Source organism: Thamnophis elegans, chromosome 9 (genome assembly GCF_009769535.1).
Source record: "Thamnophis elegans isolate rThaEle1 chromosome 9, rThaEle1.pri, whole genome shotgun sequence".
Classification (NCBI taxonomy): Eukaryota; Metazoa; Chordata; class Lepidosauria; order Squamata; family Colubridae; genus Thamnophis; species Thamnophis elegans.
Window position 1 is genome coordinate 13,315,401 of NC_045549.1, and position 27,368 is coordinate 13,342,768.

The window sequence follows — 27,368 nt, forward strand, 5'->3', positions numbered from 1 at the left end:
ATCTGTCCCATCTGCCATCTGTCCCATCTCCCCTTCCCCCTACCCCAGGCCGGCCCGCAGAGGACAACTACAATTCTGATCTTCTCCTCAAAGAAATCCATTTTGACCCCCCTGATCTCCCTAAGGGATTCTGATTGGAGAGAGCAGGTTCCAAGTGGGGCAGGAAGTGCTAGGCCTCACAAGGCCTCTGCCCCTCTGCTCCAGTTAACAACCCATGTGATTGCTTAACAACCACAATAGGTGGAGCAGGAATTAAAAGTCATTAAGTGAGGCAATCACTTGGGCGCCTCTCTTAACAACTGTCATGTCTTGAGACCGTAATGGACAGGCTCCATTACGGCTGTAAGTCAGGGACTATATCCTCTTGAGCCGTGCATTTTTGTCAGAAAAAAAGAAATTCCGTTAGTCCTCGACTTAGCGGCCACAATGGAGCCAAACATTTCTGTTGCTAAGCGAGACAGTTGTTAAGGGATTTTTAACCAATTTTGCGACCTTTCCGGCCACCAAGTGAATCACTGCGGTTGCTAAGTTGGTAACAGTTGTTAAGTGAATCTGGCTTCCCCATTGACTTTGCTCGTCAGAAGCATGACCGTCATGAATATGAATCAGTTGCTAAGCATCTGAATGTTGATTATGCGACCATGAGGATGCTGCCGTGGTCGTAAGTGTGAAAAATGGCCATACGTCACTTTTGTCAGTGCCGTTGTAATCTTGAATCGTCATTAAACGAAATGTCGTCAGTCAAAGGCTATCTATGCAGAGCAGTATTTTCTGCTGAGTTGTCTTATCAGTGGTAGATCAATCCCCATACAGTTTACTTGAGAAAAATTAATTCTACAAAAGAAGATTTCGTAGGTTCGTGATTCTCTATCTGTGATTTACATATCAGTTTTTTGTTCCAAAACAAATATTTACAATACAGATCAGTATTTTATTTTGTTTACTCCTATTAGAAGTTTATTGAAAGAAATATATTGTTGGAAGAAGTGTCCTTCTGGGTTCAGTTCCAAGTGGGGGAAAAGACACTGGAGACACGGAGGCTGCTTGGAAAGATGGTTTAATGGTGGACAGGACCGCAGGGCTTGAGTCCTGAACAGAAAAGGGGGATCACATGCTTCCAGATGTTGGGTGAAGAAGAAAAAGAGAGCGGGATCCTGAAAGTCCCTGGTTTTTGATCTTGATCTTGTATTCTGATTGGTTGTCAGACTCCCATGGGGCAACTCTGTAGGCTTTGCTTTGAGTCCAGGTTTGATTGAACATTGCCTATTCCCGGGTGCCCTGTTGTGAGATGGGTAAAGGGCTAATACTATCATGCCTTAATCCCATCACCCTGGAGCTGAAGGGGGAGATCTTTGTTATGTAGAATAGACCGACCCAGCTTTTTTTCCCCCATGGCCCATTGACAAAGATGAGGGCTATGAAGAGTGAGTCTGCTTCCGGCCTAAAAACATGTTTCTCCATTTCTGATCCAGGGAAATATAATATTCTGCCTTTTCAATATTTCCCAGGATATTTCATTTTTCTAGGGGAGGGGTGAGAGTTTAACTTCCTACAATATCACCTAAAGTAGTTCTACGTTTTGTTAATATAATCATTTACCCCAAATAAGAATTCCCTGAATCCCCCCACTTACTCACATGTTCAAAGGGTGAAGCAAAGAGATTTAAATTAGATGAAAAGAGGTTAAATAAAATTGAGTGCCATTTCCCTTTCATCTTCAGATTAACAACATGCCGAAATGGTGATCTGTTTCTGAGCATATCTTGTGGTGTTTTTTTCCCCCCCTTCCTCACTGAATAATGCAAAGTGACATCCACGGACTCCTTAGGTGGTCTAACTATTAACCAGAATAGACCTGCTGAACCTCAGAACAGCCCCTGTAAAACAAACCTTGCCTAAGTCGAACTGCCTACAGTCAAACTGCTGCTACATCTAATCCAATATTGTCAATCAACTGTCAGCAGCTTTGCAGAGCCTCAGGCTAGGATCTTTCCCCACCATGCTATCAGGAGTGCCTGTGAGACTTGAAACATACAAAGCATCTTCTCAGCTCTCAACTGAGTTGCAATTCCTCTCTGTAAGACTTATTCTTAAAATATGCAGGACATATTTCTGGGAGGTAGACACTTGCGAAACCATAATTGCTTGACGTAGCAATGTCTGGCATGGTTGTTAAAAGATTAGGGGAGCTGAAGTCCAAAATTTCTGGATAGTATCTATTGGGAAAGTAGCCCTGGTCCCTGAAGACCAGATGAAGTAATGACTCAGAACTTGCTAGATCAAGCTCACTTTTCTTTGGAGCTAGAACCGAACTAACATGTGACATCTTGTACCTGAAAAATATCAGTATTCAGTGAAGTTGATATAGATAACCCTTGGCATTCACCCATCACTAACTGTTGGCACATATTGGTACGGTACATATACATGTGAATAGAATAAGAATAGAATAGAATAGAATAGAATAGAATAGAATAGAATAGAATAGAATAGAATAGAATTCTTTATTAGCCAAGTGTGATTGGACACACAAGGAATGTGTCTTCGGTGCGTAAGCTCTCAGTGTACATAAAAGATACAAATGATAAATCATGATCAATGTCATCACAAATACATTCATCACGAAACATAAGATACAACACTTAGTGACAGTCATAGGATACTAAATAAACAATCAGAATCATGCTAGGAAATACAAATGACACCTATGACATAGTCCCGTGATGGCGAACCTATGGCACACATGCCCAAAGTGGCATGCAGAGCCATGTCACTTGGCACACGCGGTGTCGCCCATCCCTATTCCGGGTTTCTGACTCGCATGCGCATGCGACGATCAGCTGGCCTCGGTGTGTGCAGCAGTGCCAGAAAGTGGAAACAGCTGGTCTTCCATTTTCCGGCGCAAGCATGCACAACAGCCTGCTGATCGTTGTGCGTGCATGCACACCAGTAACTGGAAGTCTAGCTGCCCGGCACACGTATGCCTGCCAGAAAACGGAAGTGCACTTTCCAGTGCGCGCATGCCCCCTGGGCAGCTCCTCTTCTGGTCGCTTCCCAGAGGAGCGCACACGCTAAGCATGCGCACGCTCCCTTTTCGGCACCTTTCCCCAAAGAATCTGGTCCTCATTTTACCAACCTCAGAAGGATGGAAGGCTGAGTCAACCGTGAGCCGGTCTGGATAGAACTCCTGGCAATAGTTAGCTTGCAATGTTGCATTCTAACCACTGCACCACCACAGCTCCCACTGCGCCACCACGGACACAATATGGACATGAACAGGCAGTATTGAGGAGGAGATGATGGTTAATTTTTAATGTAACTTTTTATAGGAAGAACTGTGATAGCACTGTGTCTGCTCTGGAATTTTGACTTTAGCCAAGTACTGCTTACCCTAAAATGTGCTGTGCCATAAACTATATTAATGTGTTTTTCAACCCAAGCTGTTTTTTAGCCCAATTTGAGGCCAGAGTTGCAGGAGTTAGATTGCTGAAAATATATCAGATTTGTGAAATCTTTTGATTTAACAGTTGTTATCTTAACAGCATTGGCAATTCATTTTATGATGCTTCCCATCATCATTTCTGGAACCTGAAAAATGACAGCCTTTCGCTTTATAAGCTGTCGAAGGATTTAAGAACTTCAGCAAGTTCATCCTTGCCAATAGATTAAAAGTTTTCCCACATATTTTTAACATACTAAAATGTATGGTATTTTCATTTGACGTATTCTTTTTATTTAAAACTAGCCGATAACCCAGTGTTATCCTGGTATTTATTTATAGGGGGAAAATGTCCGGACCAAACATAATTTCTAATGTTGAATTTTCCCCTTTACTGAAGGGAGCCCCCTTCAGGAGTACTGTGAAGCCGTTACTAAGGCAACTCCATTGCGCTGCACAGTAGAAGCCATTTTACGACAGTTCAGTAGAAGCCATTTCAAGGCACAACAGGCTGCATCTTAACAGAACACACACGCCGAGAAGTGATAGGGGTGTCTTACCCCCACAGTATATTTCTCCAGAGAGTAAGTCATCTGTGTATCAAGTTTGGTTGAAATCGTTCAAAGTGTTCCAGAGTTATGTTGGAATATACACATACACACAAACACAGCCATTTTTATATCTAGATAGATAATATTTCACAATGCTTTCAATAGTGACAGAACCTCTAATGTACTGCATTCACGGGAAAAGTTGGGAAACATTCACAGATGTAGTTGCCTTGCAAAGGGCACAGTCAAAACACCAGCACAGGATATTTTTGTATAATTTCCTTTTGTATTACATCACGAACTATTTTACGATCATGTTTACATCATAAAATGCTTCATAAAAAATTGCCAAATTTCAGTTCTATGAGAGTTATGGGTCCCAGAGTTTGGACACATACTTTAAATAAGCCCAATTGAAGTACCTTGGTTTAAAAATACTTCCCCACTTCAACGGTAAAAGTTTACGGGAACCAGAGTTTTAGTAGTATATAGATTTGCCAAGAACGAAATTAGTAGCTAGTCTTTAAGTACTGGCACTACAATTTTTTGTGCTTGACCAGTTGGTATCTCAGTGGCTATATTTTTGATCATTTGTAATAATACACATCCAAGCAGACTTTCAAAGTGACCTTCTCCTTCACTTCATCCAGATTTGGGGATTGGGGCAAGGGCTTGCTTTCCTCAAGATGAAGAATAAACGGGTTCTAAGTATACTTTTCAAAGTATATATTTAGTATCTATTTGTTTATTAAATGTATACAGATAGTCCTCGACCTACGACTACAATTGAGCCCAAAATCTCTGTTGCTAAGCAAGATAATTGTTAAGTGAGTTTTGCCCCATCTTATAACCTTTCTGGCCACATTTGTTAAGTGAATCATGCAGTTCTTAACTTAGTAACACAGTTATTAAATGAATCTGGCTTCCCCATTGACTTGGCTTCTCAGAACGTCGCAAAAGGGGATCACATGACCCCAGGACATTGCAACCATCATAGATAGCAATAGCACTTATATTCCACTTTGCAGCTCTCTCTAAGCGGTTTACAGAACCAGTATATTGCCCCCAACAATCTGGATCCTCATTTTCCTGACCTCGGAAGGATGCAAGGTTGAGTCAACCTCGAGCCGGTGAGAGTGGAAGTGCTGGCAGCCAGCAGTCAGCAAAAATAGCCTGCAGTACTCCTTTGTAACCACTGCGCCACCACGGCACTTTATATGAGCACATTGTCAAGCATCCAAATTTTGATCATGTGATCATGGGGATGCTACAATCATCAGGTGACCATGGGGATGCTGTGTGAAAAATGGCTACAAGTGAAGGACTACCTGTATGCTGGCCCCTCTCACTATTGAAGCAACTCTGGGTGCAATATAAATTTAGGAGAGTGGAGTTTGCAGGAGACAATTAATTCACTTAATTGGCTTGTGACTCTCCGAGACGCCTTGCCAAGTTTTGGAGATACCGGCTTGTCAGCTCTCCCAGCCAGATAAGGTCTGTGACTGTAAATCCTCCTTCGAAAGACTTTGTTGGATATAAATAAGCAAAATTCACAGTAAATAAATAAAAGGGTTTTTTTGTCGGGACAAGGAGTTTGCTTCATGCTCTTGGGAAGCCTTGGCCAGAGTAATTACTAGCAAAGCTCCCTCTCTTTTTTGCGTTTTAGTGTCCTAGCATTGAATCTCTGTGGAGGGCTGGGTTTGGGTTGCTATCTAGATCTCTTCTGATTGGTCTAAATGACAGATACGTCATTTGTTTAATGTACGGCGTGCATAAACCGATTCCATCTCCTGCAGAAAGAGCTTCCCTTCGGAGTCTCAGCCTCCATCCAGACTCCGTGAAAGGATTTCACATGGGACGTGCCATCAGTACCAACAGCCTGGCCAGCAGCACGTTGAACAGGCTTGCCGTCCGGCCGTCGACCGTCCAAGCTGAGATTCTCAAGAGACTCTCCTATTCGGAATTGTCCCTTTTCCAGCCCACCCAAGGCTATTCCCGAGACAAAAACGAGAAGACGTCGTGGGAAGAAAGGCCCAAAATTATGAGCAAATCTTTCCACGACTTGACCCAGAGTCAAATGTTGGTCAGCCCCCTTCGGAAAAATTTTGTCAGCCCCAGGAATTCCTCATCACGGAAAATGGAGGAATTGATGGAGAAGATCTTTCAAACTGCGCCAAAATCCGATCCTGAATCAGTGGTTGGTGGAGCCAAACTCAACAAGTAAGAATGTTTCTGCTTCCGGTCTGGGCGTTGTCTGTGGGAGCTGTTTCGTTTTTAGCAGCTCCGGACCTGTGGCTGCGTTAAGCTGTCTAAACAGCATCCATTAGCTGTCTGACAGTTTGATTACCTCTCCTTTGGGCATAGAGGTGAGGTGAGAAGCTGAGGTTGGGAAGTGCTCCATTTTAACAACATGGCCGTCTTCATAGTAGTTGCTGAAAAAGTCTATTCTGCAGAGGATATAAAGATGGCTGCTCTTCCGTTTATAATGTACAATTCTGAACTTTGCGATGGGATTTCAAGCATTATTTTTACTTTGGTGTAATTTTAGACTCCTTTATTTAATATAGATTAGTGTTTGAGTTATAATTTAAGAATTTGATTAAATAAGAAGCTATAATAGCAATAGCACTTAAACTTATATACCGTTTCTTTTATAGATATAAAAGCAGGAGTCTGTAAATTGTATTAAACAGCTGGTATTGTTAGGCCAAGGGCAAGGAAAGTTTCCTTTTAAGATTCACTTTTTTAGTAGTAAGTAAGACATTAAGCACTTCTGCAGCACTATAAAACCACCCATTTGTGACGGAAGTTTTCCTGATTGTAAGAATAGGAGCCACCGTGGGGGAAGCAAGAACTGCATTCATAAACATTGCAGGATCCATTTTCATTCACCATACTGAAAAACTTCTTTTTGTGACTGCCTTTCATATTATTTTTTTTCCATGTGCTTTGCTCCCACGCACGTAAAACAAAACTTATCCACATTTCACAGATCTCTGCCAGCATGTTTTTTTTTTTTTTGGTGTGAGGTATGCATTTTTATGCCAGTTTTCTGTTTTGTGTACCATATATTAGCTTGTATCTTTATTTTATTACATTTTCCTTTGTCCTCTTCTGCTTTCTATTTTCCCCACTGGTTCCCCCCCTTTCCCCCGTTCCTTCAACCACTTTGTTTAGTTCACACTCCCATGCAGGTTTAAATGCCAGCCTAGAAAGAAAGAAAAATGAATCTGAGGCTTCATCCGCAGAAGATGCAGGACAAGCCTTTGTAATAGGTCAGCATTGTTTCCTTGAGTCGAATGGTACTGTGCAATTGAGAATCCTAAATGAGTTTCTAGATGGCTATTAATATCTAGCAGTAATACTGTACGTTGTGAATTTGTTCTAAGTTATTTGGGAGAATGCTAACGTTATTTTATGCCTTGTATAAAATACTCATTTTATTGGGGGGAATCAATATTAATTTATTCTTTTGCCCACCTCAAGAAAAAGTAACCGATGAGAGTCCCAAAAGCATCACAGCTCTTTCTTTAAAAAAAAAAAAAAAGGACAACCGAATCAAAATGACAAATTTATTACAGTGGTAATTTTTTAGTCTTATATTTTAGCCCCATGGATAAGCTGCATTGTTTATTTCCTTAGCTTCTCTTTGCTACAATAAGTATGAAGGCTCCAGCTTGTTCATGGGGCTGTTGTAAAAGATAAAAAGATGATATAGATCCGTGTTGGTGAACCTATGGCACGTGTGCCACAGGTGACCTGGAGCCATATTTGCTGGCACGGCACCGTCGGAGGGCCGGGGGATGCCGTTTTCGTCTTCCCTAGGCTTCAAGGAAGCCTCCAGAGGCTGGTGAGGGCAAAAAATGGCCCCAACTGAAGTTCAGGAACAATCCGTTTCTGGCTTCCAGAGGGCCTCGGGGGGGGGGGCATTTTCACCCTCCCCAGGCTTCAGAAAGACTCCAGAGCCTGGGGAGGGGTCGTGCATGCAGGCACGCATGGACGCAGGGCGTAGGATTTAATTGGTGTTGGCACGCGCATGCGATAGCCCGTGCACAATTTTGGCCCACCGTAAGAAAAAGGTTCGCCATCACTGAGATAGATAGATAGATAGATGATAGATAGATAGATAGATAGATAGATAGATGCGTCTTTATTAAACGCCATTCCATATCACTGCTAATTACCGAGAACTCTGAAGCATCTCAATAAATCTTAAATAATATTTCAGAATAAACATGGAATAAAATAAAATCCAGAATATTTCTACAAAGAGCCAGTTGATAGGAGAAATTGGTGGCTGCAGCAGGACAAAATTAAACATTTTAAAAGTGTCTAAAACGCTTGAGATGGGTAGTTATTGCATGAGATAGAAGAAGCCATGGAGAAAGCTCTACTTCTAGATCTTGATGATACCAGTTCTAGATCTTGATGAAAGCATTCTAACTAAATACTAACATTGTTAATATATTTAAGAGCAGCCTACATCAGCCTGCTGCTTTGCATACGTGCAAAAAAAAAAAAAAATCCCCATCATTTCTTGTTCCTAATACCAAATGCCATACTTTCTTAAGATAATGGGACATCTCCTACACACCAAGAATGCTATTGGAAATAACAACATTCAGAAGTGTTGTGGGTTCTGCAGAGAAACAAGGGGTTCAAATTGTAAAACAGGCACCGTAACACAAACTGCTTGGTGGTTGTTGTGTTGTTGTTTTTGAAACCTTGTTGTAACCTTGCACCCAAGAACTGTAGGTAAGGATCAGAGCTGGTATCATGAGGTTATGAAATATTCTGTCATTTTCTTGCTCTGGACCAGTGGTGGGTTTCCAATTTTTTTTACTACCAGTTTGGTAGTGTGCGCACGATGCTTCCACACATGCGCAGAAGCGTCCGGGCAGGTGGACAGAGACTCCCGCCCCTGGCTACTACCAGTTTTCCCAATCGGGGACGATCTCTGAGAAATGAGTTGTCCTAAGAGTGAGTTCTCCCCACTTACCCATATAAGTAGTACAGTGACTATTACATTGATAAAAAAGCAGGCAAAAAACAATATTGTCCCTCTTTTGACATGCTCCCAACCCTAAAATGAGGGAAAAAAATATAAAATAGAGTGTTCAAAGTTTCCCTATATTGCAGTCAAGCAATTCATTCATTTTGCATGCTGTTCTGGATAAGAATGACTCAATTTCATTACTTTCCTAATATTTCATATAGAAAGAAGATGTTTAATTTCTACAAATCCATTCTGAAAATGTCAGTGTAGAGTTGAGGCTTATCGTTAATTCATTTTGAATTTTTAGAAGAGTCAGATTTAATTATATAATGAAATGAAGCTTGATTTCTATTGCATTACTCTCTAATAAATACAATTTGACTCATATTTCAGCATTATTTTTTTAAAAAAATATGTGCTGTTGCTTTGGTCCGCAGATGGTCTCCAAATAGAGAAGAATATACCGGTAGTGTCTTTACCAGAAAGGGAGATCAACTTGATCAATTTGAAAAAAGATGAAAAATATGGCTTAGGTAAGTAAATGTTACTTTATGAATTACATATAAATGCAGAAATCAAAAGAGCAAGTGGATTAAACAGTGTATTGAAAGGAGGTTTTCACTGTCAAAACAATCCCTGAAATTTGAAACATTAATACAAACTTATTGTTGTGATGGGACAATATATATATACCCCGCCCCCTATGCAAAAATGGCTGTGTATAGCCTTTAGGAGGCTTCCAGAGTGCTGCTGGGGGCTGGGAAGGGCAAAAATGAGTGAAAATGGGCCATTTTTTGCTCGTTTCCTCCCCCCCAGCCCCAAGGAACACTCTACAAGCCTTCTAAAGGCTATTCATGCCCTTTTTTGACAAAAAAACAGGTCCATTTTCATGAAAAATGGGCCATTTTGGGGAGGTCTGCAGAGTGCAAAAACTTTTAATTTACCTCTTCAAAATCTTGGTGCGTCTTATACTCCAAAAAATACAGATGTAATCTGCCCAATCTGACTGACTCTGGATGGTGTGCACAAGGAAACTGAGACAAATTCATCTTGATAAATAGAAAAATGCAATAACAACAGTATAAGAATTATAGTATACTAGTTCAAAATTAGTACAAATTAAAAAGCACTTATGAATTTGGCCTGGGAGCATTCTAGCAATTAGTAAAGCAAACTCAAAGTAGATTGAAATATCCATAATATCCAGCTTGCCCAAATAGCTGCATTTTGTTTCTTTGTTTATTCAGATGTATTTCCCATCACATCATAAACAGAGTCTCGGTAGCTCATAAAAAAGACAATAACACCCCAAATGATAAAAAATACTCTACATATAGACCCCCAAAATTACATCAGTTACCCAAACATCATCCAGAAAACGTCCATCTGTAACTGCTTCCCGAAGGCCAATAATGTTGAAGTTAATCAATCCCCGATGAGAGGTCGGTTTCAGAGGTCCAGCCCCAATAAGGAAAAATGGTTGCCCCCGGGCTTCACTTCTGCTTCAATCACACAATCAAAGCAGTAGGGTTGAGTCCAGTGGAGAGATACAGTTGTACATTTTGTAACAGCTACAGATTCCAAGTCATCTTCAAGAGCATGTTGCAGTAGTCTAGCCATCAAATTATGACTTTCTGTTCTTTTCATTGAGAAATTTGAAAACTGTGTTATTTCGATTTTCCCCAGTCAGAGCTCCTTCCTACTGTTGTGGATTATAATTTCTATAATCTCTGGCATCTGAATTCTGATGAAGGATATTGAGAGTTATGCTCTAAAAATAATCTGGATTAGGGGTGGCTGTTCATGTCATGTTTTGAAGAGTAAAGCAGTTATGATTGGCTTGTACCCAACACAAAGATTTCAAATATATTTTGCAATTGGAATTTCTATTCAGACTTCAATGATCAAAACTTCAATAAACATGTCTAATAGCTGATATAAGCAATATTTGAACAGTCCAGTACTACATAGAAAGGTGATGTCTCAGATAATTTCCTCTGTTCTTTCAATCATTATCCAAACAAGTCCTAAATTATTCTTAGATACCACCTGATAATGGTTGTTATTATATTTGGTGTTGGTGGTTTCCACAGTTCTGTGTTGTACAAAGAGCTAATATGTAACAAACCCAACAATCCAGAGCCAATAAAATTAGAATCCAGGTGTTTCAGTCTAGCGTGGCACAACAAAACCGCGGTCCACTAAAGCGCGCCCAATTAAAGCGCGTACCTGACGTCATCAGCAGCGCGACAAATACGACCGCGGAGAAAAAAGGGCGCTTTAAAAAGCGCTTTTAAAGCAAGCCGATTCACGTAAAGGTAAGGGTTAGGGTTAGGGTTAGGTTAAGGGTTAGGGTTAGGGTTAGGGTTACGTTAAGCTTTAGGGTTAGGTTTAGGGTTAGGTTAAGGGTTAGCGTTAGGTTTAGCGTTAGGTTAAGGGTTAGGTTTAGGGTTAGGTTTAGGGTTAGGTTTAGGGTTAGGTTAAGGGTTAGGTTTAGGGTTAGGTTTAGGGTTAGGTTTGGGGGGGTTAGGGTAAGGTTTTCACGTTAATTTTAACTTTACCGCTCACAGCGTGATGTTTTCGTCGCGCTGTGATGACGTCAGGTACGCGCTTTCGTCGAGCGCGCTTTAGTCTACCGCGGTTTTGTGGTGGAACCTCAGTCTAGACATTCCCCAGTATGGTATCTTCCAAATGTGTTTGGAATGCATCTTTCTAAAACTCTTATTAAATTATTAAAATTATTAAACCTAATGAGAAGGAAGGACTCACTGGAGAAGAGCCTAATGCTGGGAAAGATTGAGGACAAAAGAAGAAGGGGACGACAGAGAAGGAGGTGCCTGGATGGAGTCATTGAAGCAGTAGGCGTCAGCTTAAATGGACTCCAGAGGATGGTAGAGGACAGGAAGGCTGGAGGAACGTTGTCCATGGGGCCGAGATGGGTCAGACACGACTTCGCAACTAACAACAACAAAAATTCTTGGCCCTAGTGTGGACTATGTAGTCTCTGGGTAACTGAAGAGTTCTACATTGGGGGAGGAAACTAGAGATCAACTTTGGGCACTCATACGAGAATTCCCTGCTAGGACAATTCAACTGTGATCCATTTTAGTCTTAAGATATTTGAGGGCAATGTTTTACCCAGAAAAATATCCTGGCAAACCACCAGTAATAAATCAGTAAGCAATTAGCTTGTAAAATATTGCTATGAATAACCAAAAAGTTATTTTTAACAGGGTTTGAGATAACTGGTGGGGAGAAGACTGGAAAATTTGATCTTGGAATTTTTATCCTTTCAATCACTCCTGGAGGACCAGCTGATTTGCAAGGATCATTGAAACCAGGTGATGTCCCACAAAATAAGAATTGATTACACCCTTTGGTAGTTCTTCTTTTAAAATCAAAATAGAAGGATAAAATCTGCAATATTTTAATATATTTTAATTATTTTTCTATTTGTTTTATAACCTGTCACCCAGTTGCCTTATAGGGGAGATAGGTGGCATAAAAAGTTTGGATGGATGGATGGATGGATGGATGGATGGATGGATGGATAGAATGAAATTGACCTGAATGTTTCATATTGAAATTTCCAATACCATCTCTAGTAATATTTTTAGTGCATAACTTGAACGTTGGTTATTTGCTTGAAATTTATATTGAGTGATGCAGATAGTGATGGAGATATAGAGACATGATAGAAACAGAGATTGAGACAGAGATCAAGATATGCGAATAAATACTAGGGTTATTACAGCTCTAAATCGCTTTACCAACTACTTAATTCACGGTGATTTGGTTAAAAAAGGATGAGAGAATATCTGTAAGATAAAAATAAATGAGAATTGAACTATTTAAGTCTGTAGTCATGTCTTTGTTAAAGTTTTCATTATATTGCTGGAGACTAGAATAGAGTTTATTGTTAATAGGGTAAGATTTATAATAAATACAATGTTAAGATATTTAAATTTAGCGTCTGGAACAGTGAGATTGTACAATGAGCCAGAACACACCGTTATAGTTGATTGGTTGAAGAGTGCTGGCTCCTGCATGAGGCAATCTGCACTGTGATTGGTTGCTGTGGGTGTTTCCCTTTTTCCCCGCCTTTTTTTTTTTCTGGTCCTACGTGTGCCCTGAAGATTTACCTCAGGGTGTACTTTTGTGCCTGACTCCCTTGCTTGCTGTATATGTAAACGTAAAATATATTTATTTATATAAAACTACAAGTTCATGTCAACATCTCTGACTCCATTTGAACTGCTGCGCAATTGCCTGACACACAAATATATTAAAATGAACTCCAGCTTGCAGATTTGGTGAACCTCTTCTGAAAACACTGAACACTAGAAATCTGCAAGATATATTCTGTACTGCTTGTTCTTTCCGGCTTTACCATTCTTGGTCAAATTCCGTGATAAAAAGCCAGGTCTTCAAAGAAAAAAACAAGAAAGTCCAGTTTCCTTTAGAAGGACATAATTCTACTAGTCTCATAAAGAGGAGTCATTCTGGAGTCATACCAAATGTTGGTCCTAGTCACTGCCCTTTTGGAACTCTTGTTCTATATAAGATTGGAGAATTTCAAATTCTTGTAAGGGAAATTAATCTTGTGCATTTGGTTCTTCCTGTTATTAGTTACTAGGGTAATACATTTCATAATGAGTTTACCATGTTTTGCTGCTCCAGTTTAATAACATTTATGCTTCCTTGCACAATGCAATCAATGACAAACTTTGCAGATATCGGTAGAGGATAGTAAATTTTAGAAACATCTATTTTGGATTGTTAATTTTTGATTTAATGCATCTACATAGGAGATCGTCTGATTTCAGTAAACAATGTGAGTTTGGAAGGGGTCAGCCATCTTGCAGCTTTAGAAATTATTCAGCATGCTCCAGAAAATGTGACCCTTGTCGTTTCTCAACCTAAGGATGGATCTGTTAAAGGTATTTCCCGAAATAAAACTTTTTTTCCAAGTTAACAATTCATATATAGCAACTAGCAACTCGCAATTCTTTCTGTTCCATTCCTTATCTTGCTTTTTCCAGATGCTTTTCTGTACAAGGGTGCTTAAATAAGCCACTATTAGCACTGTTTGGCTTAGAAAGTGTAGTGCAGGAACATAGCACCTACCTGTTCAGGTAGTCCTTGAGTTACTCAGTGGTAAGATGGGCAGCCAATAAATTTGATAATAACATAAAGTAAAACAAATAACCATAATGTTATATATATATATATGATTGTTATGACTTACATTATGATGTAAGTCATAACAATCATAAAATATGATTGAGCTGATTTTTATGAATTTTTGGCGGTGATCATTAAATAAATGCAGCGGTCGTGAGAATACCACAGTCATCAGTGAGAATGCTGCCATTGTGAACCCAGTGTTCACTATGGCACAATTTTGCAAAACACTAGAAGTAAGTGCCAATTTTTGACAAACCTGTCATAAGCCACAGTCATGTGACTGTGTCACACCCAAAATGTGTGACTATCTGAACTTCAGATCCAGATCATAAGTTTCCTTTTTCAGGTAGGTCAGTCCCTAAGTGACCAGTTGTAAGTTGAAAGCTACCTGTAACGCCAAAAACAGCAACCGCTTGATAAGGTTGTGTGGCTGTTCTCCACAGCTATTAACAATTTCGGGAAAAGACAGACTTGCTTTAAGGAATTTCAGGCAAGTGCAATATTTCCACCATGTTTTCCCGAAAATAAGACAGGGTCTTATTTTCTTTTGGCCTTATTTTGGGGGAGGCCTTATTATTTTTGAGGTGCAGGAGGCAGTGAGAATGGTCACCGCATGGCTGCTGCTGTGTTGTGCGTCGCTGGGCCTGAGGTTCTTTTTGCGGTGGCCATTAGCGTGACAGAAGGGGTACAGTGGCTAGGGTTGCGAGAGCAGCCGTTAGGTAAGGCTGTGTGGCAGTAGTGGGTTTCAAAAATTTTTAGAACCTCTTCTGTAGGTGTGGCCTGCTTTGTGGGAGTGGCTTGCCAGCCATGTGACCAGGTGGGAGTTGCTTGCCAGCCATGTGACTGTGTGGGCGTGGCCAACTTGTGAAATGTGGTGAAACTCACTTAACAACGCTCTTGCTTAGCAACCAAAATGTTGGCTCAGGAACTCTGGCATTGAAGGGTGCAAGTCTTAAAGCTTTCAAGTTACAAGACCCTCGCACCCCTAACTCTTTAGAAGAAAAAAACCCAGGGGTGTTCAAACTTGACAGCTTTAAGACTTGTGGATTTCAACTCCCAGAATTCCTCCTCTCGCTCTTCATCTTGATGATGTGCGGACGGGCGGGGGGAGGGAGCTGGAACCGGTTCTAAACGGCACTGTAGATTTGTGGAACCTCCTCTATAGAAGAGGTTAGAAGTGGCAGGAACCCACCCCTGGCATGTGGGGTGAATGGGGCATGTTCCCCTCTCCCATTCCCCCCCCCTCCCGGCCTCACCTCCTCACTTTGCGTTGTTCGTGCGGCAAGCAACCAGAGGAAATGGCAGGGACCAGCTGTGCATGCATTTAAATATTTTCAGGAAGGGCTTATTTTCACGCATGCCCTCAAAAGCCAGATTGGGTTTATTATCTGGGTAGGTCTTGTTTTGGGGGAAACAGGGTACCCCCCCTCCCCCATGTCCTGAAGTCCCTTTTTGTGTTCAGAAGCACTGCACAGGCTTTGTTACCATTTCTATAAGTGGCCCCTTAGCTATAGTCTCCACAGTACAAATCTTGCCAATTAACAACTGGCATAATCAACTGATGAAATTGGTTTCTGATAGAAAAATAGAGGGAGGGGGAAGAGCAAGAGCAATCTGAAAGGACAATCAGGGGAAGACCAATTTCTTTCAAGGTGATGGAATCATTCTGTGGCTGTTATTTTTCTTCGTATATCCAAATACTTGAACTCAGGTCTAGACTAAGATGGCTGAGGTAGGGATGTGGCATTCCCAAGGCAGATTATGATAATTTGAAACAGACAATACAATTCAAAATAGAAGAAGAATGGAGCTAATAAAAGTTTAAAAAAAACAAAGACCTAGAACTGTAGCAGCTAAAAACTTCATATCAAGACAAAATAGACAAGATGGAGCAAATTATTTTCACAACCAGCTGAAAGGCCATTAAGGGAAGAGTCTCATGGGCTTTCTGAGCACGAGGGGCTTGGTGTTCTCTGAGTTTCCAAATTTGTGGGGAGCTCTAATTTATATTTGTTTTCAGGCTTATAAATTCTCTTATTGACCTTTCCTTTGAGAACGATCATTTTGGACTCAAAAACTGAAGCGTGGGTGGGATTTATTTGGCTGATTCAGAGATATGTGCAAATATGTACATTTTTATTTCGTATAGAGACCCTTACTGTCATGCAAGATATAATTATCCTGGATTAGTTATTACAGTGAATCAACAAATAATGGCTAGCAGGACCAGAGGGGAAAAAAACTTAAACCAAACCAAGTCGTGATTTCAGATCTTCTATTACTAATAACCATAGTTCTCTAGTTAGACTAAAACAGAGAGCTTTGGTTAACAGTTGCAGGAAATAAATAAATCCTAGAATAACAAGATGTAGAGAAGGAAACAAATATATTGGCTGGGGAATTCTGGGAGTCAAAAGTCCACCCATCTTAAAAGTTGCTGAAGTTAAGAAATACTGTTCTCTGTCATATCTGTGTCTTTAAAAGTGATAACTTTATTATTGGTGTTTCAATTTACCCTTAGGAACATCCAGTCTCCAAAGAAAGGGATATTTTAAAAAGCCTTCCTTGATGACAGACCATGAGGCTGAGTCCTCTTCAGAGGAGCAGAACTGGCCAGTGAGTAACTGGAGACCCAACTCTGGAAGTTTGCCCGGTATTTGCTCGGGCAAATGGGGTGGGAGTCTCAGCTCCCAAGACTCCAGGACCGAGAGTGCTACTCTGTCTCAGACCCAAACCAACCACAGCTTTGGCCACCATGTCAATGACCAGCAGGATTTGCAACGTTCCAGTAATCCTCTTCTGGGGGCCCCCAAATGCAGTGAGAGGAATGGATCTTCTGCAGAGACCAACCTGATCAAAACCAAACTGACTGGCATGGCGGAGACCCCCGACTATTCTGACCGAGGGGATTCCGACATGGATGAAGCCACTTACTCCAGCAGCCAGGAGCAAACTGCATTGAAAAAGGTAACGTTCGTTTCAATTGTATGGCTCTTTTCCTCTAAACCGGGGGTGTCAAACTCGTGGCATCATTTATTTATTTATTTATTTATTAAATAATATTTATTTATTTATAAATATTATAAATATTTATTTATTTATTTATTTATTATTTAGTTTGTCAAACATGTACAAGACAACAGGTATAAGTATAAACATGGACATGAACCAAGGAGATGAGTACAAATAAATGGGAAATACAAATCATGTGACTGACTGATGTCTAATGGATGTTGTTATAGCAATAGCAGTAAGCAGTTAGACTTATATACCTCTTCATAGGGCTTTCAGCCCTCTCTAAGCGGTTTACAGAGTCAGCATATTGCCCCCAACAACAATCCGGGTCCTCATTTTACCCACCTCGGAAGGATGGAAGGCTGAGTCAACCTTGAGCCGGTGAGATTTGAACTGCAGAACTGTAGTCAGCTGAAGTAGCCTGCAGTGCTGCATTTAACCACTGCGCCACCTCGGCTCTTGTTACAAATTCTCTACCCAATACTCATATTAATACAGAACAGATAAATGAAAATCAGTCTGATAAAATCCAGACTAACTATAATTAGCACAAAGAATAATGAAAAAAGCCATTAATTTGGAAAAGTCACATTATAACTGATATGCACCTGTAGGATAATAAAAATGAATGAAGCATGGAGTAGACTAGCAAATATCTAGCCACATCATGGGCACTAATGCAGTGTCAGTGACTCAACAACGAATCCAAAGGGGGAAAAAATACTAACAGCAGTTCAGTCGGGAAGACATAATCACAGGTTAAATACTGTAACTTCATATGCGAGTAAAGGCAGGTGAGCGAATACTTTTGGCAATGTAGTGTATCTCTTTCCATGTCCACCTAACCTAACCTTTCGCATTCCAACTTCTACCTCGTGTTTCTAACAATTGATAGAATCTATTTCATGTAGCATAGTATTCTGTATCTCCTTTATCTTTTATTTTTAGCATTAGTCTATCCATTTCCGCACAGACTAGTATCTTCCTTATCGTCTCCTCTGAAGGGGTGTTTTCACTTTTCCACTGCAGCGCATACACCATTCTTGCTGCAATCAAGATGTGTAATATTAGGTATATATGTTTAGCAATATGTCCCCAAACTGTTGGAAATGTAAACAAATACCTGGCACATACTACCACATGTGGTGGACCTGCATAAAGGCAAGGAAATCTTGGATACAAATTCATACGTGGTTAGAAAAAAATGGTTAGACAACATATAGAGTTTAAGCCAGAATTATTTTTAATTAGGCATTATATCAGATGGCTATGATAAAGGGACAATGTACGTAATATTACACATCTTGAGCTGGTTAACTTTCTGGCTACATGATGTTATGTTGAACATCTGTCCTTGTGTAGTGGAATTGAGTCCAGATTCCCAGGAGAAGAGGATGAATTCCAGAGGAGCAAGAGACAACTCAGATATTTTTTTGTGAAAAAAGAGAGTATAAAGATGGCTCCTCCCCAGTAGTTCCCAGAGCATAGGCCTTTATGGGGGTGTTAGCATGCTTTAATTTGCCAAGATTCTGTCTGTGGAAAGGAATAATAATAATAATAATAATAATAATAATAATAAATCATTTAGAAGAATCACAATGCCTTTTTTGTTTTTTCAGGTCATCTCCTTGTAATATTTTTTATTATTTTCATTTTCATACACTCACATGTATACTGTGCATAGCCAACACCATACAGTATTAAACAATAATTTCATCAATTCCTCTTGTCAACAATACCCCAGAAAATAGAAACCCAATATCCTTCTTCCACTTTTTTGGTTTTTAAGTCTGACCATATGTGATTATAGCATGCTAAACTGTTCAGCAAAGTTTTCTTCACCTGCACATATATTGGCATATTGATTCCTTCGTTGTAAAAATCAGTTTGTGTAAAACATCTTATCTTTATTACATGTAGATGAAAATTACATGGGGGTAAAAATGCTTATATTTGATTATAATGCTCTTTTGATATATATCTTTGTGTTCTATTTTATGTAGGATTTTTTTTTCCTGTTTCAATCCCTTGGTTATCTCAGTACACATAGATAATCCTTGTTCAACAACTGGTTCATTTAGTGACCATTCACAGTTGATGAAAAAATAACTTTGCCATGACTTCTCGCATTTATGACCTTGGCAGGACTATAAACCAAAGGAAAGCTAAAGTAAAATTGTAAGCAGTTGTGGTTTTACTTAGTCAGTGCTTCACTTAACAACCAAGTTACAGTTCCAATTGCGGTCATTAAACATGGGCTACTTGTAAATACAGTGTTATCATAAATTATTTTTTAACAGGGTAACCTTTTTCCCTTTTTTTCTTCTTAGATAAAGGAACCTTCCTTGATGAATTTCTTCAGCTCCCTGAATTCTAAAATGCCTCTTAAACCTGGAGATATCTTTGAAGTCAAACTGGTCAAAAATGAGAACGGCTTGGGCATAAGTGTTACGGTACTGTTTGACAAGGTTTTAAGCTGGTTTATCTTTTTATCCACTCAAAATCACCTGTTCTAATTTATGATTTACAGAGAAGCAGTGGAGCTTAAAGACACACTGTCAAGTACTTGCTTGCTGCTAATCTTTATCTTTCTTAACCATCCTAACAGTTATGCCAACCTGAATATAGTTACAGATCTGTGTAGGGCAAGTGAATACATAAAAACAAATCAGTTTTAGGCTCGACATTTCCCCCTCCCGCAAATAGCAAAACTTAATAAATGCAAGCAGTGTAGACTTCAGCCATCAACAGACACATAAAGATAAACAAGACCTACATACCATTCCAAAGAGACAATCAAGAAGCCAAAAAAAAAGAGACCAAAACGCTCCTTTCCAGCAATCAACCCCGAAATAAACATAGATTAATAGTAGACAAATAATCATTACATAAACAATGACATAATCAAGAAATTACTAACTCAGAAAAACAAGTTAACAATAAAGAGCAGCTTAATCAAGCAACCACCAAGACTACTCCCAGCAACTCTGACAGGGCAAGCCACTAGTGCAGAGGTGTCAAACTTGCAGCGTCACGCAATCATGTGATGTATCGTGACTTTTTTCCTCTTCACTGGATGGGCATGGCCACCATGTGATACATCCGGCCTGCAATGGTGTATTAACAGAGAGCAAACCCTACTCCCTTCCATCACTGATGATGTTACCTAGCCAGGTAATAAAATGTTTGCAAGAAAAGAAACAACTCGGAGAGATCATCAAGGATCCCCCCCCCGCCCCCCAGTGTAGCCTTTGTAATGTGCATCTTTAAACACACACATATGTACAGTATGTCAATCAGAAAGGTCGGCGGTTCGAATTCCTAGCACCACGTAACGGAGTGAACTCCCGTTACTTGTCCCAGCTTCTGCCAACCTAGCAGTTCAAAAGCAGGTAAAAACACAAGTAGAAAAATAGGGTAGGGACGTTACAGCATTCTGTGCACCTTCGGCATTTAGTCATGACCATGGAGACGTCTGCGGACAATGCTGGATCTTTGGCTTTGAAACTGAGATGAGCACCACCCCCTAGAGTCGGGAATGACTAGCACATATGTGCAAGGGGAACCTTTACCTATATGTATGGGGACATGGGTATACATGCATACATACCCGAACCCCTTCCAACCATTAATTGGAGATCAGAGTACTTTCACGTCTCCCATGGTCCTCTTCCTCTCAGATCTTCCTTTCCTGCCCCCACCCCACCCCCCCGGCCACCTACTGTGATCAAAATGTCATCCTCAATTGCAACCATCTACACTTCCACCCTACTCTGAGTTGTGCCATCCCCAGCATTAACCAGGGAAGACATCCCTAGTACTTTTTCTACCCTAAAGAAAGCAGATGCCAAGCTTTCTGCTAGCTTTTGCCTTCTTCTGTTGGTCAACTGTCTGGCTCTGTAAAAGAGCTGAGCACAGCAAAAGGGACAATTGTTGCGTGCAGCAAAACCGCTGACAAGGAAATAACAGGCAAAGCCAGTGACTCCCATGGAAGGCTGAAGAAGACATTATTATTTTCATTGAAAAAAACGGTTTCTGCATCATAAATAAAATAGTATTCCTGTATATGCGAAGAAGCTTGAAAATAGCAAAGGGGGGGGGAATGTGTTGCTGACAAAAATGTGTCGCAGAAAGAAACAAGGCACATCCACAATTGTGTAGTAAGTTAAAAGAAATCAAAAGTAGAAAACAGAGGCAATAAATATTTAAAGCCAAGACGAAGGTTCATAATAAAAATGTATGTTTAGAGCGAATGCATCTGCTTCGTAACAGCTGGAAATACCAATTTGCCCAAGATAAAACCAACAAGGATAATCTTATAGCACCTTGAAGGTTAATCTTTATGGCAAGGGAGACTGTAATTAACTCCCCAAAATGTTGGCAAGTGTATATACATGGCCATAAGAATAAGGGAGAAAATACCAGGGATAAGGCAGCTAGAAAGGCAGCCTAAGAGGATTCAGTTAAACAATGAAAAATAAACAGTGCCATCGTAGTTTGCAAAGGACATATTAATTTGCCAAACAGGGGTCAGAATTTCCATTTGCTTATGTATGACATCCTCATTCTTTGCTAGTGTGAGTTTCCCACAGCTGTCCTAACATACAGAGCTAGTTTAATTTACATGGAGATTATGCTCATGATTACAGTCCCCTAACAGATTGCTCAACTTTTCATCCCTGCAGTAAATCCATTGAGACCTGTAAGTTATTTATCTAGGTTTACAGTGTTTTTAAGGGCGGGTTATATGCAAGAAAACAAAGGGGGCTAAATTAATTTCTCAGGCATCCCATGAGCGCCCTCTGGTGATCAGAAAGCAGAGCATCCGTAATAACGTTATTTCTGTTTGCTACATAATCAACGTCAAAGATTCATTGGTTGCAAGGCAGAGGGCTTTAAACTTTTTAAAAGGATCATATCGTTCCCCTTTGTCTTTCTTGGCATACAGGAAGTTTTTATATGGCATTTCTGGTCTTCCATGTTATTTTATTGTATTTCACTTTGTATTTGATGGTGCCATAAGGAATTGCATACTAAAACAACTAAACACAGTATTACCCTACTGTAGTATTATTATTCATCCTTCTTATTATCTTCTTTACTTCTTTACTTCTCCTTTTATTGGCATTATTATTCTGTTGCTTTGCATGCACATTGAGTGCTTCTGTACCAGAGACAAATTTCTTGTGTGCCTAATCACACTTGGCCAAATAAAGTATTCAGTTCAACTCAGCTCATTCTCCTGTGTGCTGCTTGGGGAATCCAAGCATGGGTTAACTTTGTCCATTAGCCTAGAGACTGAGTTATGTAAAACTCAGCTCAATTTGTTTCCAGTTTTAGAAAATTGTAACCAACTTATTTTAGATGTATGCACTGTGTGTAGTACTACTAGGCAATGTCTCTTTAAAGAAAGTTCTAATCTAGAAGATGATGCATGATGATGGCTTCTTGCATTGATTGCTGCTTTCGAGTATCAGAAACTGCTTTTTAATGGAAATATTTGGATCAGAGGTGTTATTCAGCAGGTTTTGACTAGTTCTGGAGAACTGTTAGCGGAAATTTTGAGTAGTTCAGAGACGCGGTAAATGCCACCTCTGGCTAACCCCGCCTCCATCTATTCTCTGCCTCCTGAGTCCCATCTGATCGGGAGGGAATGGGGATTTTGCAGTATCCTTCCCCTGGAGTGGAGAGGGAATAGAGATTTTACAGTATCCTTCCCTTGCCACGCCCACCAAGCCACACCACGCCTTTACCTTAAGTATATTTATAATACTTACTAGCTGAAGGACCAGTTTGATATAGTAGTTATGGCACTGGCCTTGAAACCAGAAGATTGAGTTGTAGTCCTGCTTTAGCATGAAAGCTGGCTGGGTGACTTGGGTCAGTCATTCTCTCCCAGCCCAACTTACCTCACAGGTTGCTATAGGGAAAATAAGAGGCAGGGGCATTACGTATGTTATCAAGAGCTATGGTGGCGCAGTGGTTAGAGTGCAGTACTACAGGCTACTTCTGCTGCCAGCACTTTGGCAGATGGAATCTCACCAGGCTCAAGGTTGACTCAGCCTTCCATCCTTCCGAGGTGGGTAAAATGAGGACCCAAATTGTTGGGGGCCATAGAGAGGGCTGTAAAGCACTATGAAGCTGTATATAAGTCTAAGTGCTATTTGCTATCTTGAGGCAGGATATAAAGCTAAATACTTGCAGAATGCACCGCTTATGATTAGACAAAACATTACTAAGAAATAATACATGCAACTATGCCTAAACAAATATATTTTATAAAATTTGAAGTTAATGTCTAATATTCTGCCCACCCATGAATGACTGGCTAAGAATAAATCAGGAAAACATATCAAGAATCTATAAAAACATAGAAAATAATGAAGAAACTATAAACTTGTAACTATTGAATATTACAGGTAGTCCTTGACTTATAGCCATTTGTTTTAATGACTGTTCAAAGTTACAAGGGCACTGGAAAAAGTGACTTATGACAATTTCTCACATGAGACCCCATGGACAGGTGATCAAAATTTGGATGCTTGGTGCTGACATTTATGGCAGTAAAAATATCCCAGGGTCAGGTGATCACCTTTTGTGAACCTTCTAACAAGCAAATTTAATGGGAAAGCCAGATTCACTTAACAACCATGTTACTAACTTAACAACCGCAATGTTTTACTTAACAATTGTGGCCAGAAAGGTTATTAAATGGGGAAAACCTCACAACCACCGTATTGTGTAGCAACAGATATGTTGGGTCAGAAGTGGTCATAAATCAAGGACTACCTGAACATACTCACCTGCGTAGGTTTTTAGATAAGCTAATCTTAGCAGCCGTGACTATTTCAGTCCATGTCTAAAGTCTTTATAATGAGATCATCTTCTTTCTCTTTATCTGTATTTTTTCAAATTGGTAATTTCAAGGTGTATGAACTTCAGTTCCCCAGAGTTCTCTAACCACCCATGCTGTCTGAAATTGGCCTCTATCTTTAATTTTCGTGTAACTCAAAAACCATCTGTTGTCCTTGTGAGGTTTAGTTTGTCTGCTTCTTATTTCTGCTGAAACGCTTGCACGAGTTGGGCAATTGCATGGACTACTTAAGCTATTGGATTTAGCTATCAGTATTTCAGTTCTAGTCTTCTGGTAAAAACATATATTTTGTGTTAATGCCTTTTTTAAAAAAAATTCTGTAGGGTGGCGTGAACACCAGTGTGAAGTATGGAGGACTTTATGTGAAGGCAATCATTCCTAAGGGAGCAGCCGAAGCTGATGGTAGGATTCAGAAAGGTGAGTATCAGGGTAATTTGGTTGTTGAAAGTATCAAAATGTGGAAGGCTTAGGCCCGTAATGGCGAAACTATGGCACACCTGTGAGAGGGGGCACACCGAGCCCTCTCTGTGGGCATGCATGCTGTCGCCAGCTGCTCCTCTGGTTTCTGGTGTGTGCTTGCATGCCGGCCAACTGATCTTTGTGTGTGCCAAAGCCCCGGAAATCCAAAGACCAACTGGCCAGTGCGTGCTGGTCAGCTGGTCTTCAGGTTTCTGGAGCTCCGATGCTCACGAAGACCAGCTGGCTGGCAAGTATGTGCGTGCCAGAAGACCAGGTGGCCAGTGTGCACATGCGCACCAGACAGCTGGTCTTCCAGTTTCTGGGATCCGGCACACGTACATGCCTGCACTCTGGCTGGCCTGGCCTGAACAAAATAAAATAAATGATTGATTTAATTGTTAATTTTAATCTATTTTTTAAAATGTTATTGTTAATATTAATTGGGTTTGTTTTTGGATACTCTATCTAATTTCCTTTTTAACTTTTGTAATATGTGTTTTTTTTTCAATGTTGTACGCCGCCCTGAGTCCTTTGGGAGAAGGGCGGCATATAAATCCAATAAACAAAGAAACAAACTCCAGTTTGGACACTCGGTGCTGAAAAGGTTTGCCATCACTGGCTTAGGCTTTCAAGAAAAAGGCCTTACTGCGGAGAGAGTAGGAGAATTGGGGTCAAGAGGCCAAGTGTCTTCAAATGCTGTAAGATAAATCAGTGCTTCCAGTTAGCTTTAGCAACGTTTCTTTAAAAATCTAAGTATTATATTTTACATTCTTGGAACCAGCTGAGATTATCATATTCATGTCCGGCCGCCCTGTTCAGGATAACCCGCTCCCTCCTAAATAGGAGGGAGACGGGGAACCCCCTGCAGGGTAAGGCTGAGGAGTATAGTCAGTTCTTGGCGGACAAAGTTGCTCGGTTTCGATCGGAACTGGACTCCACCCCCGCAGATCCAGCCGAGACACAGGGGAATAACTTGGTAGACCATCTCTGGGTTGAGTTCCAGGATGTTGCCTCCGGGGATGTGGACAAGGCTATGCGAGCTGTGAGTTCCTCCACCTGCATACTGGACCCGTGTCCCTCTTGGCTGACTGCCAACAGCAGAGAGGTGACACGAGGCTGGATCCAGGCGGTTGTTACCGCCTCTCTTCGGGAGGGACACCTCCCCACCGCGCTTAAGGCGGCGGTGGTGAGGCCCCTCCTGAAGAAACCGTCTTTGGATCCAGCAGTTCTTAATAACTATCGTCCAGTCTCCAACCTCCCCTTTGTGGGGAAGGTTGTTGAGAAGGTGGTGGCCTTACAGCTTCAGCGTACCTTGGAGGAAGCTAACTATCTTGACCCCTTCCAGTCTGGCTTCAGGCCCGGTTACAGCACTGAAACCGCTTTGGTCGCATTGACCGATGATCTCTGGAGAGCCAGAGATGGAGGCCACGCGTCCATCCTGGTTCTCCTTGACCTCTCAGCGGCTTTCGATACCATCGACCATGGTATCCTTCTGCGACGACTGCGGGAGGTGGGGGTGGGTGGCACTGTTTTACAGTGGTTCTCCTCCTACCTCTCGGACAGGTCGCAGTCGGTGTTGGTGGGGAGGGAGAGATCGTCCCCGAGGCCCCTAACCTATGGGGTGCCGCAGGGCTCGGTTCTGTCCCCCCTGCTATTTAACATATACATGAAACCGCTGGGCGAGATCATTCGGAGGCACGGGATTAAGTACCACCAATATGCGGACGATACGCAGTTGTATCTGTCCGCCCCGTGCCAACTCAATGAAGCGGTGGACGTGATGAACCGGGGCCTTGAGGCTGTTAAAGACTGGATGAGAGCTAACAAACTGGTGCTCAACCCGGAAAAGACCGAGTGGCTGTTGTGTTTTCCTCCCAAAAATTCGGCCAGCGTTCCATCAATCAGGCTGGGGGGACAAAATTTATACCCCTCAGACAGGGTCCGCAACTTGGGAGTCCTCCTGGATCCACAGCTGAGTTTTGACCACCATTTGTCGGCTGTGACCAGGGGGGCATTTGCCCAGGTTCGCCTGGTGCGCCAGTTGCGGCCCTACCTGAACCGGGAGGCTCTCACAACAGTCACTCGAGCCCTTGTGATCTCTAGGCTGGAATACTGCAATGTGCTCTACATGGGGCTGCCCTTGAAGAGCATCCGACGACTTCAGCTAGTTCAGAACGCGGCCGCGCGAGTGATCATGGGCGCACCACGGTTCGCCCATATAACACCGATCCTCCGTGAGCTGCGCTGGCTACCTGTCGATCGTCGGGTGCACTTCAAGGTTTTACTTACCACCTATAAAGCGCTCCATGGTAGTGGATCTGGCTATCTGAGAGACCGCCTCCTGCCAATTACCTCCCTGCGTCCCATCAGATCGCACAGAGTAGGCCTCCTCCGAATTCCATCCGCCAGTCAGTGCCGACTGGCGACTACGCGGAGGAGAGCCTTCTCAGTTGCAGCTCCGACACTATGGAACAACCTCCCCGTGGAGATCCGTACCCTCACCACAGTCCAGGCCTTCTGCACAGCCCTCAAGATCTGGCTATCCCGTCAGGCCTGGGGATAGGATTACTCTCACCCCGCCCGAATGTTGAGTGAATGTTGTGTTTTTATGGTTAATTTCTTTTATTCACGTTTCTTTTTCTTTTTAAGTCTTGTCTTGCACTCCCTTCCCTCCATTGTTGTAAGCCGCCCTGAGTCCCCTCAGGGAAAAGGGCGGCATATAAATGTTTAATAAAATCCAAAAAATCCAAATGTCTGCTTGTAAGGATGGCTGCCAAATTTGGCCTGCATATATTTGGTTGAACACTAGATAGCAGCAAAGCAGTGAGGTTTTCTGTTTTCTGCCTA

General features: G+C 41.3%; 1 protein-coding gene across 1 annotated transcript in view; it reads left to right on the forward strand.

Moving 5' to 3' along the window:
• PTPN13 (protein tyrosine phosphatase non-receptor type 13) overlaps positions 1-27,368 on the forward strand; it is a 178,612-nt gene that overhangs the window by 116,646 nt on the left and 34,598 nt on the right. The window contains exons 18-25 of the mRNA XM_032224703.1: positions 5,787-6,210; positions 7,168-7,265; positions 9,424-9,519; positions 12,220-12,327; positions 13,795-13,926; positions 16,695-17,140; positions 19,519-19,641; positions 24,386-24,479. Coding sequence (XP_032080594.1) covers positions 5,787-6,210; positions 7,168-7,265; positions 9,424-9,519; positions 12,220-12,327; positions 13,795-13,926; positions 16,695-17,140; positions 19,519-19,641; positions 24,386-24,479 — 1,521 coding nt within the window. The remainder of the gene's footprint in view (positions 1-5,786; positions 6,211-7,167; positions 7,266-9,423; positions 9,520-12,219; positions 12,328-13,794; positions 13,927-16,694; positions 17,141-19,518; positions 19,642-24,385; positions 24,480-27,368) is intronic.